This window comes from Salvelinus sp. IW2-2015, linkage group LG11, assembly GCF_002910315.2.
Source record: "Salvelinus sp. IW2-2015 linkage group LG11, ASM291031v2, whole genome shotgun sequence".
In the NCBI taxonomy this organism is placed as follows: domain Eukaryota; kingdom Metazoa; phylum Chordata; class Actinopteri; order Salmoniformes; family Salmonidae; genus Salvelinus; species Salvelinus sp. IW2-2015.
The window spans coordinates 25865850-25882035 of NC_036851.1; the positions used below are offsets into that span (position 1 = coordinate 25865850).

General features: G+C 41.9%; 1 protein-coding gene across 3 annotated transcripts; it reads right to left on the reverse strand.

Moving 5' to 3' along the window:
- Nucleotides 1-290: 290 nt before the first annotated feature.
- Nucleotides 291-15963, reverse strand: LOC111970040 (claudin-19-like). 3 transcript variants are annotated; one of them, XM_023996526.2, is made up of 5 exons: nt 15074-15963; nt 6829-6993; nt 4679-4781; nt 4425-4571; nt 291-904 (listed from the first exon to the last, which is right to left on the reverse strand). In XM_023996526.2, the coding sequence occupies exons 1-5, from the start codon at nt 15294-15296 to the stop codon at nt 856-858; spliced, it is 687 nt and encodes a 228-aa protein (XP_023852294.2). In that variant the 5' UTR covers nt 15297-15963; the 3' UTR covers nt 291-855. The 3 variants fall into 3 exon arrangements, 1 of the variants encoding a protein (XP_023852294.2); XR_002878068.2 differs by having other exon boundaries at nt 569-904; nt 4696-4781; XR_002878067.2 differs by lacking the exon at nt 291-904 and adding an exon at nt 1134-1511 and having other exon boundaries at nt 4696-4781.
- Nucleotides 15964-16186: the final 223 nt, after the last annotated feature.

Genomic DNA, 16186 nt, shown 5'->3' on the forward strand with positions numbered 1-16186 from the left:
AATCATATTGGCACTTAACTAAACAGAATGCAGGTATAATATCCTCAATCCGGGATACAGTACATGTACTACTTCCGAACAGGCTCACAGCTTTGACAAGGTGTGCCTTCGCTTTCATCAGTTAGGGTGATTTACAAATCTGTCTTTCTGTTGTTTTTTAAGTGGTATACTAGCTACAGTACAGTAAACATCTATGTTCCGAGATAGAACTGCATGCAACAGTTTGTCTGAATGGTTCATTTAATGCAAGAGAAAAAGACGGGCACGGATATGTTTTACAATACGGGTACAATACGGGTGCATCATCCATATAGGATGTGACACTGCGGAAGCCGTGTATAACAGTCAAAAACATACACACAGACACATATTATAAGGCACTGCAGTAGAGCATATATGTAGCAGAAAGGCTGGAGGTGGTGGTATATGCACCTGGGCACTTCTGTGTAGTAGTACAGATTCAGTTTCACTCTCTCAATTATCCAAATAACAGTTATTTGTCATAGGTGAGCACGGACAATACCTGTGCATATTGCTGTAACAACACTCTACTATAGAAAAACCCTTCAATATTGCTTGTGTACAAAACAGATTCTAAAATACATTAAAACATTTAACACATGGGCATCTTTAAGAATGATAAAATACTAGTTACCCATTTGGGTTGGTCTGGAGATGTATTACTTCAAAAGTGTATTCTGAGTTTATTTTGTTACATTCTGAGAGTGTGTTTCCTATAGAGTGTCTTGTCTGCTTTTGTTTTCATTGAGACAGTGTCTTGTCTGTTTCTGTTAGACAGTGTCTTGCCTTTTGCCAACAATCTAACACATCGTGGGGCCAAAGGAGTCGCCCAAACTATAAGTATTCCTCCTTTTTCTCTGGTGGGGAACTTTTAACATTTGGTCTGCAATTTAAAAGAAAAAAACATGTTTCAGTAAATGTACACTTGTATTCTCAGAGAACCAAACCAAAAGGCACATTTCTACAAACCCAGAAATCATAGGATATCAGTGAAGCAGAAATCAACAAAACATGACACGACAAATCTTACTCATACAGTTAAAGTTCAGTAAATAAACGATAAATGGACATAATGGAGTTTCTAGTAAAGGGTTCACAGGATGAAATACAGTAATGCCGCCCATCTAGTCTGAAAGGGGAGGGTCTAACCACCCAACCATACTTCTCCTTTCAGAGTCCGTATTTACAAACAACCTCAAGGGGGTGGGGGAAAGGGGAGTGGCAAGCTCTTAAAGGTGTGGTGGAAATTTTGTTGACCGATAAGTTAATATCAGAGACAGATAAGGTGCAGACATTAAGGAAGGGAGTGTGGGGTTGGTGGGAGGGAGGGAGAGGGGTGCGACATATGCTATAGCGGAGAGACAAGGGTCCACATTTTGAATCTAGGAAGGAACAGGGAAAGGGGAAACAGTGAGCGTAACTCGGACAGTCCTCGAAAAAAGGCAGGGGGTGGTCAGTCAGGGAAACTAGTCTCACTCAACAACTCTGCCCTGAATTAGGGAAGAGAAGAAGACAGGCAGAGAAGAACAGCATTAGAGGAGAGGAGACGAGAGGGGAGAGAGAGACACATCAAAAACTCACTGATTCATCGTTACAGGCAGCTAGCTCTCTGGTGTTAGTGAGTGAATGAGTGCTTGATGCTACATGCTAGATAAGGAAGAATAAAAAGAGGTGCTAGCCAGGCTTTCATTAGCTCTGTGGTTAATGAGTGAAGATGGTTGATTCTAGGTGCTCATGCAGTGTTTTTGAAAGTGAAAGCATGTTGTTGCTAAATTAAGCATTGGAGGATTAATGATGGAGAAGTTAGCGGAAGCTCGTCAGTCACAGCACACAGATAATTTGTTACGTCATGTGTTCTATGGCATGGAATAGATCTGATATGGTGTCCGAATCTGTTGGGTTTATGATGGTTGGTTTTGTTTTGTTTTGTTTGGAACCAGTTTGGTCGTGTTGGAACCAGAATCTTATTTGACAGCTAGAATATCTTACATTATTGTTGATATACCTAGTCACTTGAGGCACACAGTAATAGTACTTTGGGAGGGGAGGTCTTAAAAATAATAACTTTTCTGGAAAATGTTGTTGGTGGTTGTTCAACATTTTATTGCTTATTTTGAAGACACTGTTTATAAAAGCAATATAAATAATTAAAAGTCCTGGTCAATAAACTAGCGTAGTACATGTGTTTCACATCAGTTAGACCTACCATAGGTACGCACATAAATATTTAATTATATTATCTTTGAAGTGGGCTTTTAGGTAGTTTGGTCACGTTTGTCCTTTGGTAATGACTCTTAGCGGACATCTGCTGAAGATGGGCTCATAATGGTTTTAGCAGAAGTGGAGGAGGTCCTTCAAGACCTGTGTACCCACATTCTGAGTACAATGGAACACTCCATACACAAAGGCTTTACCAAGAAGAGGGGCCAAACAACCAGAAAACGGGGGGCATTGAACGGTTCTTAGAAAAGTTAAATGGTTCTGTTATCGGAAGTCCGATGAACCAGCCTTTTCACCCAAGTTAATGTATGTTGAAGAGCCATGATAAAGAGTCAGGAGTATTGGGTTGTGGATTGAAGCAGAGAAATGTGTAGGTTGAGTTGGCGTTCAGGGGGTCTAGATGGCCTGAGTAGAGGCTTAGAGAATGACTGAAAGTACAGTATATTGCAGTTGCCTTGCATTAATTATTAGCATCAGCAGCAGCAGATCATTTCTGTATACTTTCAATTCAGGTGGCTAGATGGACATGATGGTATTTAGTAGCATAGAATATAATTGTATAAAATGGACCTTGAATATCCATTGAAAATGAAGGTTTCCTTTAAGAGTTGTTTGTCTATAGAACACCAGAATAATAAACCCATGAGTTTAACTGAATCTATGTTTTTTTTTATAACAGTGGGGTTTTATAAGAGATCAGTCAGTGGTCCTTACCCCATTCATTCTCTGAGATATATAACATGTGGATGATCGGTATTGTGTAGACTTGGATGTGTTAACGAATTAAGCATGATGTTAAGGCATACAATAATGGCCATCTCTCTCTCGTTAAAATAACATTTCTGTTAGCTCACAACATATTCTACCTTTTCTTTACATCTGATTCGAACTGATGACCTCATAAGATGTTCAGAGGAATCATTTTGTGGAAACTGATTTCAATTCAAATCAGAAGGTTAGCTCTTTATATAATGTCATCAACTACATTCGACTGGAATGTTTAAGTGTTAAAGGCCACAACGTAACACACACATACACACAGCTCCAACCAGGAAGCATAGGACATGCTAACCAAAGCCACGAAAAGACAAAACTGTATTTGTTTTGTATTTTTTCTTTGATCATATTTGTCCCACAATTTACCTTTAGGCATTACCTATGCCTCCTCTACACAGTAACTTACTTTGGCATTACTTTCTTGGTTTGGTTTTAGTTTGCATAGAGGAAGACTGTTTTACAAACAGTTTTTTTATTCACGTTTATTAAAGTGCAAAAACTGAATTATCAACTGTATCTTACGGTCAAATTCAGGAGGCTGTCTGTTATAAAGACAAACGTCCAGTATACGTTAAATAATGTTTAAGTAAGGGATAATCAACGAGGGAATATGCGTTCTATGGAAAATAATGAATGACGCGCAAGCGGAGTGGAACTGACCTTCCACGGAGTTGCATTATTTTCCAGAGAACACATAGAGCCCCGAGTTGATTATGCCCTTAATACCATGGCTATAATTTAACACATTTACCACTAGAAATGTGTTCAACATCTACAGAAGTAGCTAGCAAGTTACCTAGATAGTGACTGTAGTTGCCTTGGTAACTAAACAAACAGACTAGCTAGATTAGCTAACTAAACCATCAGTCCTAGCTTGCTATTATAAAAATGTAATTCAACAATACCAATACTGTTTTCAATTCGACTTTTGCTTTCAAAAGCAGGTCAAATAAAACATGTAAAAATGAGCTATAGCCATTGAATTCTACCGTGCAAATATACCGTCCATTATAGGGAAATAATGCATGCTCTAGAATCCCATTCAAGCCAATCAGAAAAGAGGATTCAACAACGCTATGGTATAATGTCTTTTAAGCCACATGACAGATTTTATTCACATAAAATGTTTAAAAGGTTAATTGAGCAAGATCACCATCCTGTCAATGACATGTATTGCAATAAAATATAAAAGTTTTCCGCTCAACAATATGTTCTATAGAATAAATGTCATCCGAATTCTTAAGGGTTTCTAAAATCCAAACGATACTTGGTGGAGACTGTGTGCGTGTGTGTGCAAGTGTTTGTAAGCTTTACGTATGAGTAAAAGGAAAAAGGGTGAGGAGCAAAGAGTGGCCTCTGCTCTCTGTTTGTGTGGCTGCTGGGAGGTGTGCGGGGTTTACACATACTCCCTGGCTGTGGATGGTTGTGATTGGCGGTAGTACTGCTGCCCTCGCCTCTCCTCATTGGAGCAGGAGCAGCACAGGAAGGATCCACCCAAAACCGCCAAGCTGGCCGCCGCCCATCCCACAAACAGGGCTGACCCAAACTCATACCTGCAGTGTAAATGGTCAAATCTGTCTTTAATATCATTTTTTACAGTACTATTAGACATGTTATCTATTACTCAGAGATAAACTGAGTGGTAGATACAGTGTGTGACCAGTGTGATAGGGTTACCTGGCATTGAATTGGCGTGTTTGGGTTGAAGAACTGATAGGACACCTGAGTGGCGTACCAGGACACAGACACCATCGTGCACAGACCTGCAGAGACAGGAGAGAGAGAGAGAGAGGAGAGAGAGAGGGGGGGGGGGGGGGGGGGGGGGGGGGGAAGGGATGGAGGTGACAACATCAAATTTGACACTGAACAAGGGACACACATGGAAGCACACACACACACACACACACACACACACACACAAATAGCAGTGAAACACTATGTGTAATGACTCTGAGGTTGTTTTTCTATCTCTCTCAAGCTCATAGTTATCTCTGAGGTCAGGGGAGCTTATCTGTCCAAAATCACCATTTCTGTTTACAGCTGGGACCCTAATTACCCAGAAAGCCCCTGGTGAGAGAATTTTGTCAAAGGAATGCAAGAAATGAATATACTTCAACAGTAAAAGAGTAAACACCATTGAATATAGAGAGATAACAACCTACTGGTAACTGCCAAAACTAAAGGGAACACCAAGTGTCTTAATAGGGCGTTGGACCACCACGAGCCAGAACAGCTGCAATGCGCCTTGGCATAGATTCTACATGTTTCCTGAACTTAGTTGTAGGGATGCGACACCATTCTCCATGAGAAATTCCATAATTTGGTGTTTTGATGATGGTGGTGGAAAACGTTGTGTCAGGCGTCACTCCAGAATCTCCCATAAGTGTTCAATTGGGTTGAGATCTGGTGACTGAGACACACACACACCCTCTATGATCCATTGAAACCCCTTTTTCGAAGTCAATTTGTTCTCTTCTTCTGGCCATGGTAGCCAAAATATTGGCAACTGGGCATTTTTATACATGGCCCCAAGCATGATGAGATGTTAATTGCTTAATTAACTCAGGATCCATACCTCTGTGGAAGCACCTGCTTTCAATATACTTGTTATCCCTCATTTACTCAGGTGTTTCCTTTGTTTGGGCAGTTACCTGTAATTGAGATTATAAATCACTGTAGTGCCTGAACCTTAAATTTGAAGGATGGTACTTTACCTGTATACATTTTCTAATAGCCTTTTAAGCTGTAAAGGAGTTTACAGTGCCCTCCACTAATATTGGCCCCCTGGGTAAATATGAGCAAAACGGGCTGTGAAAAAAAATTCTGTATTGTTCATCCTCTTGGTCTTTCATTCAAAATATTCACAAAAATCTAACCTTTAATTGAAGACAAATAATTGAAGGAAATAATACATTCTTATCATAAAACAAATATTTTTCTCAAATATATGTGTGCCACAATTATGGGCACTGCTTCATTCAATACTTTGTGCAACCTCCCTTTGCCAAAATAACAGCTCTGAGTCTTCTCCTGTAATGCCTAACAAGGTTGGAGAACACATTGCAAGGGATCTGAGAACATTCCTCCATACAGAATCTCTCCAGATCCTTCAGATTCCGAGGTCCACGCTTGTAGACTCTCCTCTTCAGCTCTTCCCACAGGTTTTCTATGGGGTTTAGGTCAGGGGACTGGGATAGCCATGGCAAAACCTGGATTCTGTCGTCAGTGAACCATTTTTGTATTGATTTTAAGGTGTGCTTTGGATCATTGTCCTGCTGGAAGATCCAACCACGGCCCCGTTTAAGCTTCCTAGCAGAGATTTGGATTTAATATCTGCTGGTACTTGATGGAGTCCATGACACCATGTATCCTAACAAGTTGTCCAGGGCCTTAGGAAGAAAAACAGCCCCACAACATCAAAGATCCACCACCATACTTCACAGTGGGGATGAGGTACTTTTCTGTATGGCTATCTTTCTGTCTACACCAAACCCACCTCTGGTGTTTGTTACCAAAAAGCTCTATTTTGGTTTCATCTGACCATAGAACCTGGTCCCATTGAAAGTTCCAGTAACGTTTGGCAAACTGTAGGCGCTTGAGTTTGTTGCTTGATGACAGCAAAGGCTTTTTTATGGCAACCCTCCGAAACAACTTGTAGTTATGTAGGTGTCGTCTGCTCGTAGTTTTGGAGACTTTCTGACCCCAACTAACATCTGCATTTCTCCAGCTGTGATCCTTGGAAATTTTTACTTGCCCCATAATTGTGTTTGTTTCTTTAATCACATGACAGTCACCTTGCAGAAATCTCACCTGCGAGCAGGAAGAGGGCTCCTCCAGACACAGCTATGCGTCCCTTGGAGATGGGGTTGTTGTCGCCCACTTTAGTGCACTTCATCCCCACCACACTCACTATCATTCCTATGAAGCCCAGTAGCACGGACACCACCATAAGAGCACGACACGTCTGGATGTGCACTGTGGAGAGAGAGCGGGGAGATGAGGACAGGAAAAAAGGTAGTTGAAGGCAGAGAGATGGGAGAAGGAGGTTGGAGGGGTGAGAGGAAAAAAGGAGGAGAGGGGGGAAACATGGGGGGTGAAAAGGGAGGGAGCAGTGAGGGAGAATATAGAAGGGAGGGCAGATGGGGATGAAGAGGAGAAAGAGGGTGAAGGGAATTATAGAAAGGAGGGAAGAAAGAGGGTCTGTTAGGGCAGTTTTACTCGGCTTCAGATGGAGATCAGAGAGAAGACATGGTACACACAGAATATCTACACACAGGGTATATTCATAGAATATCTACACACAGGGTATATTCAAATAGAATATCTACACACAGGGTATATTCATATAGAATATCTACACACAGGGTAAATTAATATAGAGTATCTACACACAGGGTATTTGTTAAATATGAGAAATATCATATACACAGGATATATTCATATAGATATCTAACACAGGATATATTCATATAGAATATCTACACACGGGTATATTCATATGAATATCTACAACAACAGGGTATGTTAATATAGAATATCTATACACAGGATATATTCATATAGAATATCTACACACAGGGTATATTCATATAGAATATCTACACACAGGGTATATTCATATAGAATATCTACACACAGGCTACATTCAAATAGAATATTTGCACACATGGTATATTTATAGAGAATATTTACACACATGGTATATTCAAACAGAATATTTACACACAGGGCGGCAGGTAGCCGAGTGGTTAGAGCGTTGGACTAGTAACCGAAAAGTTGCAAGATTGAATCCCCGAGCTGACAAGGTAAAAATCTGTCGTTCTGCCCCTGAACAAGGCAGTTAACCCACTATTCCTTAGGCCGTCATTGAATATAATACTTTTTTCTTAACTGACTTGCCTAGTTAAATAAAATAAAAATTAGAAAAATATATTTAAAATATCTACACATGGTAAATTCACAGAGAATTTCTACAAACAGGGTACATTCATATAGAATATTTACACACAGGGTATATTCAAATAGAATATCTACACACAGGGTATATTCAAATAGAATATCTACACACAGGGTATATTCATATAGAATATCTACACACAGGGTATATTCATATAGAATATTTACACACAGGGTATATTCATATAGAATATTTACACACAGGGTATATTCATATAGAATATTTACACACAGGGTATATTCATATAGAATATCTATACACAGGGTATATTCATATAGAATATCTATACACAGGATATATTCATATAGAATATCTACACACAGGATATATTCATATAGAATATCTATACACAGGGTATTGAAGCTCTAGATTTCTCAGTATCAGATGTTCAGTTGGGGCAGAACGGGAGTGGAAGAAAGTTAAGCCACGTTAGGATAGAAGGTATTCAGTGGGATTGCTGTGCAAAGCATCACTGGAAAAGAATCCAACCAAAACTATACTACAACCACCACATTGTAAATCAAAATGAAATCATAATTAAACTTCTTTACACAAAACTGGAGACAACAAAGACAGACATTCTCCTTTCTTTGGCTCTTTCTTCTCCCTCTCTCTTTCTATCCACCTCTTTATTTCTCTCTCTCTATCTCCCTATTGCTCTCTCCCTCTCTCTCTCTCTCTTTCTCTCTCTTTCTCTCTATCTTTCTTTCTCTTTCACTATCTCTCTCTTTATGAACTCATTATGTTTCCCACTTCCATGTTCCAAAATGGGATAATAACGGCAGTCTTAGTCCAGAGTTTGACTTAACTGTCCCTCTTAATCCTTCCAAATAACTTCACAGTGGTTTCACTGCTCAGAATTCCATGGATAACCCACACAGACATCAGTGCCCACATAACTCAGTGGGCGGGACATTTTTCATCTTTAACACACACACCCAAACACACACAACACACACACACACCACACACACACACACCACACACACACACAACACCACAACAAACACACACACACACACACAACAAACACACACACACACACACACACACACACACCAACACAACACATACCATACACATTAACTTAGGACACATTCTGTAGGAAGAAAACATACACACAACATACACACTCATTTTCTGTCACATACACACACACACTGTAGGAGGGCCTGTTTTACATGGTTCACACAGTGGGATTAGTGTGGCTTTGTCACAAAGCGGGATTGTTTCACAGGCTGTCGCCACCGCAATCAGACACTGTGGCCTGCAAACACACACACACTACACCACGCTTAAAGAGACTAAGACACAGGCTAACACAATATGAAGAAAACACTGGTACAAGACTCCACACAGCATTAATACTCACACCAAGATCTAAAATCTATCTAGCCTTTATCCAGGTTCACAGCTCAACATAAATCAACTCTCTCACAACACAAAACCCACATGCATAAGCCAAATGAACACATATCTACATCTTTACAGCAGACTAAATAACTATACATTATAGAAAGAATAGAATATAATGGAATAGTAGAACTACATAGGATAATGTAATACTGACACTGACAGTATGAGAAAATGTACATCAAATACAACTGGAGAACAATGAGTCTGTCCAGCAGACTTACGTACAGTAATAATCACTTTTATGATGGAAAAACACACTTGCACATTCATAGTTGGCAAATTACACTTCAGAACCTGATCTGAAAGGTTAGTGATGGGCAGACGAGCTTTGAAGGTAGATTGATGTGTGGCAGGATCCGTTTGAAGGAGAATTGTAATGGTTTATGAGAGAAAAAGCTTTTATTTTCTCTTTCACCATTCTTTCCTTTTTAAAAGTGTGTGGGGAGTTGGGCTGGCCCTACAGGGCACCACTCTGATCAATGGACTAACAGAGGAGTCGTGTGTGTGGTGTGTGTGTGTGTGTGTGTGTGTGTGTGTGTGTGTGTGTGTGTGTGTGTGTGTGTGTGTGTGTGTGTGTGTGTGTGTGTGTGTGTGTGTGTGTGTGTGTGTGTGTGTGTGTGTGTGTGTGTGTGTGTGTGTGTGTGTGTGTGTGGTGTTGTGTGTGTGTATTCCTCCCACTATACTCTACCCCATGCCAAGGCTGGCAGTGCCAAGCACAAGCTGGATGTGTGTGTGGATGTGGACGATGGACATTGTCCTTTGTGAAATCACTTGTGACTTCATACGTAACATTGGTTTTGCCACCACTAAAACAGAAAACTGTTTCAACAACTCTACCTTCATTCTATTCATGTAAATGTCAGTGTGACACAGGCTTTGTGGAATAGTGTAAGCTAAGTTCAGGGGCACTGATATGTGGATGATGATTGTCATGTGAGCCTTCAGCTTCAGATGCGTATTTTACATCTATAGCGCCAAACGGTCATATCAGCACTCCTGTCCAGTTGACAAGAAACAACACACTCGATCACGATAGAGGGAGAGAAGAGAGAGAGAGAGAGAGAAGGAGAGAGAGAGAGAGAGAGAGCGAGAGAGAGAGAGAGAGAGAGAGAGAGAGTGCCAGTACATAGCTGCTACTAACTCTACTGATGTCCTCACAACGGGCAGCAGGGAAACTGGCGATGGGGCATGGTGTGATGTAAAGGGGGGGCGTCAGACCATCCACCATTTCATCAGCATGTATGGGCCGGGGGTCAGATATTCCACTGTAATATCCAGAGCTATAGAGAGTTCAGCAAACTATCCTCCATGTTGCCACCAAACATGCCTCAACAGTTCACATGTCTTACTAGAAAATATTTTTTACATTTTTAATGCCAATATCCTACCCTGAGATTCTAAATATCCAACCATGCTAAAGTTTGTGTATTCATAAGTCTGTAGGAGAGAGTGCTCTACGGCTTGAACTCACTGCAGTATTTAACACTAAGCTGTCAAAAGAGAAGACTATCTTTGATCTTCACCTCAATGGGATCCCCCGTTCCTCAAACCTGGCAAGAAAACACTAATGTTACAGTAGCACAGTAAACTAGCTGTACGGTGGACCTGGATGTATTTGCTTCATATGTCCCAGAGCAAGAGAGAGAATTTGGCAATTACTCTGTCATCCAAAAAGCATGATGTCACTGAAATGACATCACATGATTCCATGGCAGCCATTAGCATCTCCTGTAAAATCTTGACCCATAACAGCTCAGCGATCTCATCATGACTGGTTGAATAGAATGCTCAGAAGCAGCAATATGGCATACCTCTAAAGTTGGCAAAAATCGACCTACAGTGGGGCAAAAAAGTATTTAGTCAGCCACCAATTGTGCAAGTTCTCCCACTTAAAAAGATGAGAGAGGCCTGTAATTTTCATCATAGGTACACTTCAACTATGACAGACAAAATGAGAAAAACAAATGTGGCTAGGCCACTCCAGGACCTTGAAATGCTTTTTACGAAGCCACTCCTTCGTTGCCCGGGCGGTGTGTTTGGGATCATTGTCATTCTGAAAGACCCAGCCACGTTTCATCTTCAATGCCCTTGCTGATGGAAGGAGGTTTTCACTGAAAATCTCACGATACATGGCCCCATTCATTCTTTCCTTTACACGGATCAGTCGTCCTGGTCCCTTTGCAGAAAAACAGCCCAAAGCATGATGTTTCCCTCCCATGCTTCACAGTAGGTATGGTGTTCTTTGGATGCAACTCAGCATTCTTTGTCCTCCAAACACGACGAGTTGAGTTTTTACCAAAAAGTTCTATTTTGGTTTCATCTGACCATATGACATTCTCCCAATCTTCTTCTGGATCATCCAAATGCTCTCTAGCAAACTTCAGACGGGCCTGGACATGTACTGGCTTAAGCAGGAGGACACGTCTGGCACTGCTGGATTTGAGTCCCTGGCGGCGTAGTGTGTTACTGATGGTAGGCTTTGTTACTTTGGTCCCAGCTCTCTGCAGGTCATTCACTAGGTCCCCCCGTGTGGTTCTGGGATTTTTGCTCACCGTTCTTGTGATCATTTTGACCCCAGGGGGGAGATCTTGCGTGGAGCCCCAGATCGAGGGAGATTATCAGTGGTCTTGTATGTCTTCCATTTCCTAATAATTGCTCCCACAGTTGATTTCTTCAAACCAAGCTGCTTACCTATTGCAGATTCAGTCTTCCCAGCCTGGTGCAGGTCTACAATTTTGTTTCTGGTGTCCTTTGACAGTTCTTTGGTCTTGGCCATAGTGGAGTTTGGAGTGTGATTTTTTTTCTAATTTTGTCTGTCATAGTTGAAGTGTATGATGAAAATTACTCTCTCATCTTTTTAAGTGGGAGAACTTGCACAATTGGTGGCTGACTAAATACTTTTTTGCCCCACTGTATATTGTCTTTTGACTCTGTTATGTCCTGTATAGCACTAGTGCTGGTGTGGTATTGTACACTGTATAGTGCAGTACAGAGGTTTCATTACTGTAGAGCCCAGAGAACTAAGAGCTTGGGTGGGTTGTGACCAATACCAGGCAGAATCTGCCTCTGAGACTGAAACAAGTAGAAGAAGAACTGTTCCTTCAGCACCACTGTTCAGACTAGAATGAAACAAGATTCCCCGGGACCTGTACAGTATGCACAGGGAGTAGTATCCTTCTTTTTGTCAGTCTAGTGTCCAGACCTTGTCATAAGTCTCCCAGAACACCTTCGATATGTTAATTATGGAAGCTGAAGCTGAAAAAGTCCATCAGCTTCCGCTGCAGTGCTTTGGTACACTCCAACACTCCAACAATACAGTCTGCTGAACATTTATTCCTCATCACATGTTCCTCATGCTGTGTAGTGAAGGAGAAGGGTTAATTTAGCACACTATATTAATAAAAGACACCTGCAGGAACTGCCTAACAAACACACACACACACACACCAGACGTTAAACTCCAGTACCCATGCTCGAGCACACACACACACACCAGACGTTAAACTCCAGTACCCATGCTCGAGCACACACACACACACACCAGACGTTAAACTCCAGTACCCATGCTCGAGCACACAGAGACACTCCTAACACCTTGCATCCAAGACCAGTACTGAGCTTGACCTTACCATAACAGAGAGAGAGATTTTGGAATGAAAGACCTTGAGTTCACTCGACAGTGGAATAGGGTGAGTACGTTCCAAATGATCAATTTCAGTAGCATAATCTCTTAGCCTGGTTACCTGACTTACCCTCAACAACATGTCTTGCTTGACAAGACAGCAACAAGTAGCAGAAACACGGGTTAAACTTATCAAGAGTAGGTAACAAAGTATGTGATGCAGTTTGCTCACACTCGCTCATTGTCCACTCACACAAACACAAACACACACGCCACGCCGACTAACACACACACAACACACACACACACACACACACACAACACACACACACACACACACACACACACACACAACAACACACACACACACACACACACACACACACCCCACACACACACACACACACACACACACACACACAAACAGCAGGGTGCATGGTTAGGGCCAGAAGAGGAACAATGCGTGTTGTGGGGAAGGACGAGAGCGCATTCCTGAGAAATATCTCTGTGTATGTGTAACACTGCGGCTTTTCTTCTCTCAAACAACCACTATTTCATCGACAGTGGACATACTCTGTTTTTATTACGCCGCGATGAGCCAAAAGGAGATTGTAAAATCCAGCCTACCTGCACGCGTCGAAAGGCCACAGACATGTTTTGAATAATTAAGTTGACCAGTGGCGCAAACTTGACCAAATGCTCGGTGTTGTGTTGCTGGTGTGCTAGGGGATTAATTGGGGCTCCGTGTTTCTTATCAACCACAAAGGAATAACAGAAAATCCAAAGTGTGACACCGTGTTTGCCTGAATTACAGACAAATTATCTGACCAAGTCCTCCCCTGTAACTTCATTGAGTAATTCTAAGTGTGTATCAGAGCAACAATACAGTGAATTCATGTAATATACTCTCATCAGTTATGAGTCGGTGGGTCTACTCTAATACAGCTTGGAGATGACAGGAGCCTCATGATTCAGGGATATTTATATGCCTGAACCCACATTCTCTCTCTCCTCTTCTCTCCTCTCTGCTGTCTCTCTCTCTCTGACTCTCTCTCTCTCTTTATTTTTTCTCTCCTCTCTCTCTCTCTCTCCCTTTCTCTCTCTCTCTCTCTCCTCTCTCTCTCTCTCTTCCTCTCTCTCTCTCTCTCTCTCTCTCTCTCTCTCTCTCTTCTCTCTCTCTCTCGTCTCTCTCTTCTCGTTCTCTTTTCTACTCTCTCTCATCTCTCTGCTGCTCTCATCTCTGTCTCCGACTATGCCCTTCTTTCTACCTCTCACTTGTCTTCTCTCTCTCCCTCCGCTCTCTCTCTCTTCTTCTGCTCTCTTAGTCTTCATCTTTCCTCTCCTTCTCTCTCTACTCTTACTCTTTCTTCTCTCCTCTCTCCTCTCTATTTCACTCCCTCTCTCTACTCTCCCTTATTCTTATCTACTCTTCTCTTCTTTCTCTCTCTTCCCTTTGCATTCTCCCCGCTCTTCCCTCCGTCTGGCTCTTAATTAAACATGTCAATAGCAGCATTTTTTATCTGATTACTTTATGCCTGACTTTAATGTGTCCCAGACAGATGGATTAGTTAGATTGTTTTGTCTTGTGTTTATGCATTTAGTTGCTGAATCATACAATAAGTTAAATTGATAATAGGATCATGCTGTTACTAGAAGAATACTCTCTATAAATCAACACAGTTAATGGCCCATGTTGCGAATTGGGTAAACAGATTGTTTAAAGAGGCAGCAGCTTTAAAGCATCTCATAGTGATCAACTCTACTGACAGATTATAACTGTGTTATAACACACAGGCATCTAAGACTGCTCTGAATAACATTCTCATTCAACCCATTCAAACTGTGGCAGTTCGACAGAATGAGAGAATGCCAACAGTCAAAAAAGAAACAGGGAGAAAAAGAGTGAGAGAGAGAGAAAGAGAGGATTTGTTCAGTGATGCAATGTTGAGACAGAGAGTTGGAGAGAAAGTGAGAGGAAAAATAGAAGTCAAGTTAAGGATAGAAAGCAAGATTATGACAGGTTGCAAGTGGATGAGTGAACTTTGCGATGTCCTACTCACCGTCCAGTGACAGCATGGAGTCAAACACCTTGCACTGCACCTGTCCCGTACTCTGTGAGGCACAGCTCATCCACAGGCCTTCGTAGAGCCCCACAGCCGTGATGATGGCGTCACCCGCGTACGAAGACTGCTTCCACTGCGGCAGCACAGTGGTGGAGATAATGCCTATCCAACCACCCAATGCCAGGAAGTAACCTAGCAACTGGAAACCCGAGTTCGCCATCCTGTCTTTTTGTCTATCTGTTTCTGTCTGTCTCTAGACCTGTTATTCTCTTTCTTACCCTCTGTGTTCTTCTGGGCTTTTCTGAAGTATTTTTTTCTTTCTTACTAAATGTATGTTTCCTTTCTATGTATCTGTTCTATTTCTGTGCTCCTTCTCTTTGGTGAGTATTTTGACCTCTTCAGAACACCTGTAGCAGTCGTGTAGCGCAGTGCTTCCACAAAGAGGCAGTACTGTAGGCAGGACGTAACACAGAACTCTCTCAGAACTCCTGTTGTCTCTCAGAGTAACAGAAGCACAGAACCAAAAGTCAAACACCACTTTACAAACAATCCAGATTTCAATACAACCCCAGGTGTTCTGTCAGTGGTCGCACTCCTTTCTCTCTCTTCCTATGGTCTCCTTCCTGGTCACTGTCCGGTCCCTCTGAGCATCTCCTTCTCTCTGCTCTCTCTCACACATCTGGTGGTCTACACTCTCTTTCTCTCTTTTCCTCTTTTTCTCTCTCTTTCTCCAGTTGGAGATGTGTGTGTGTCCGGGTCTTGGGGTTGACCAGACTGCTGTTCCCTGGTTGTCCGGGGGGATCAGGTTGTCAGGCTCGGTCACTGGGCTCACTGGGTTGCCTCAGATACTGCATGGTTTCTCCTTACTCTCCCTCTCTCATCAACAATCTCTCTGCATGCTCCGCACTCCGAGGGCTGAACGATGGATAAGAAAAATAATAAGAAAAAAATGAAAAAGTTTATGCACACAAAAAGCCACTGACAGGCTGGGCACAGAGTGGGCCGAGCTGAGCTTGATTGGCTCTTTCATGTTCTAAGGTACAACCATGGGAGAGAAAGGAACGCAGGAGTGGGGGGGGGGGGGTATGAAAGAGATGAGAGAGAGGGAGA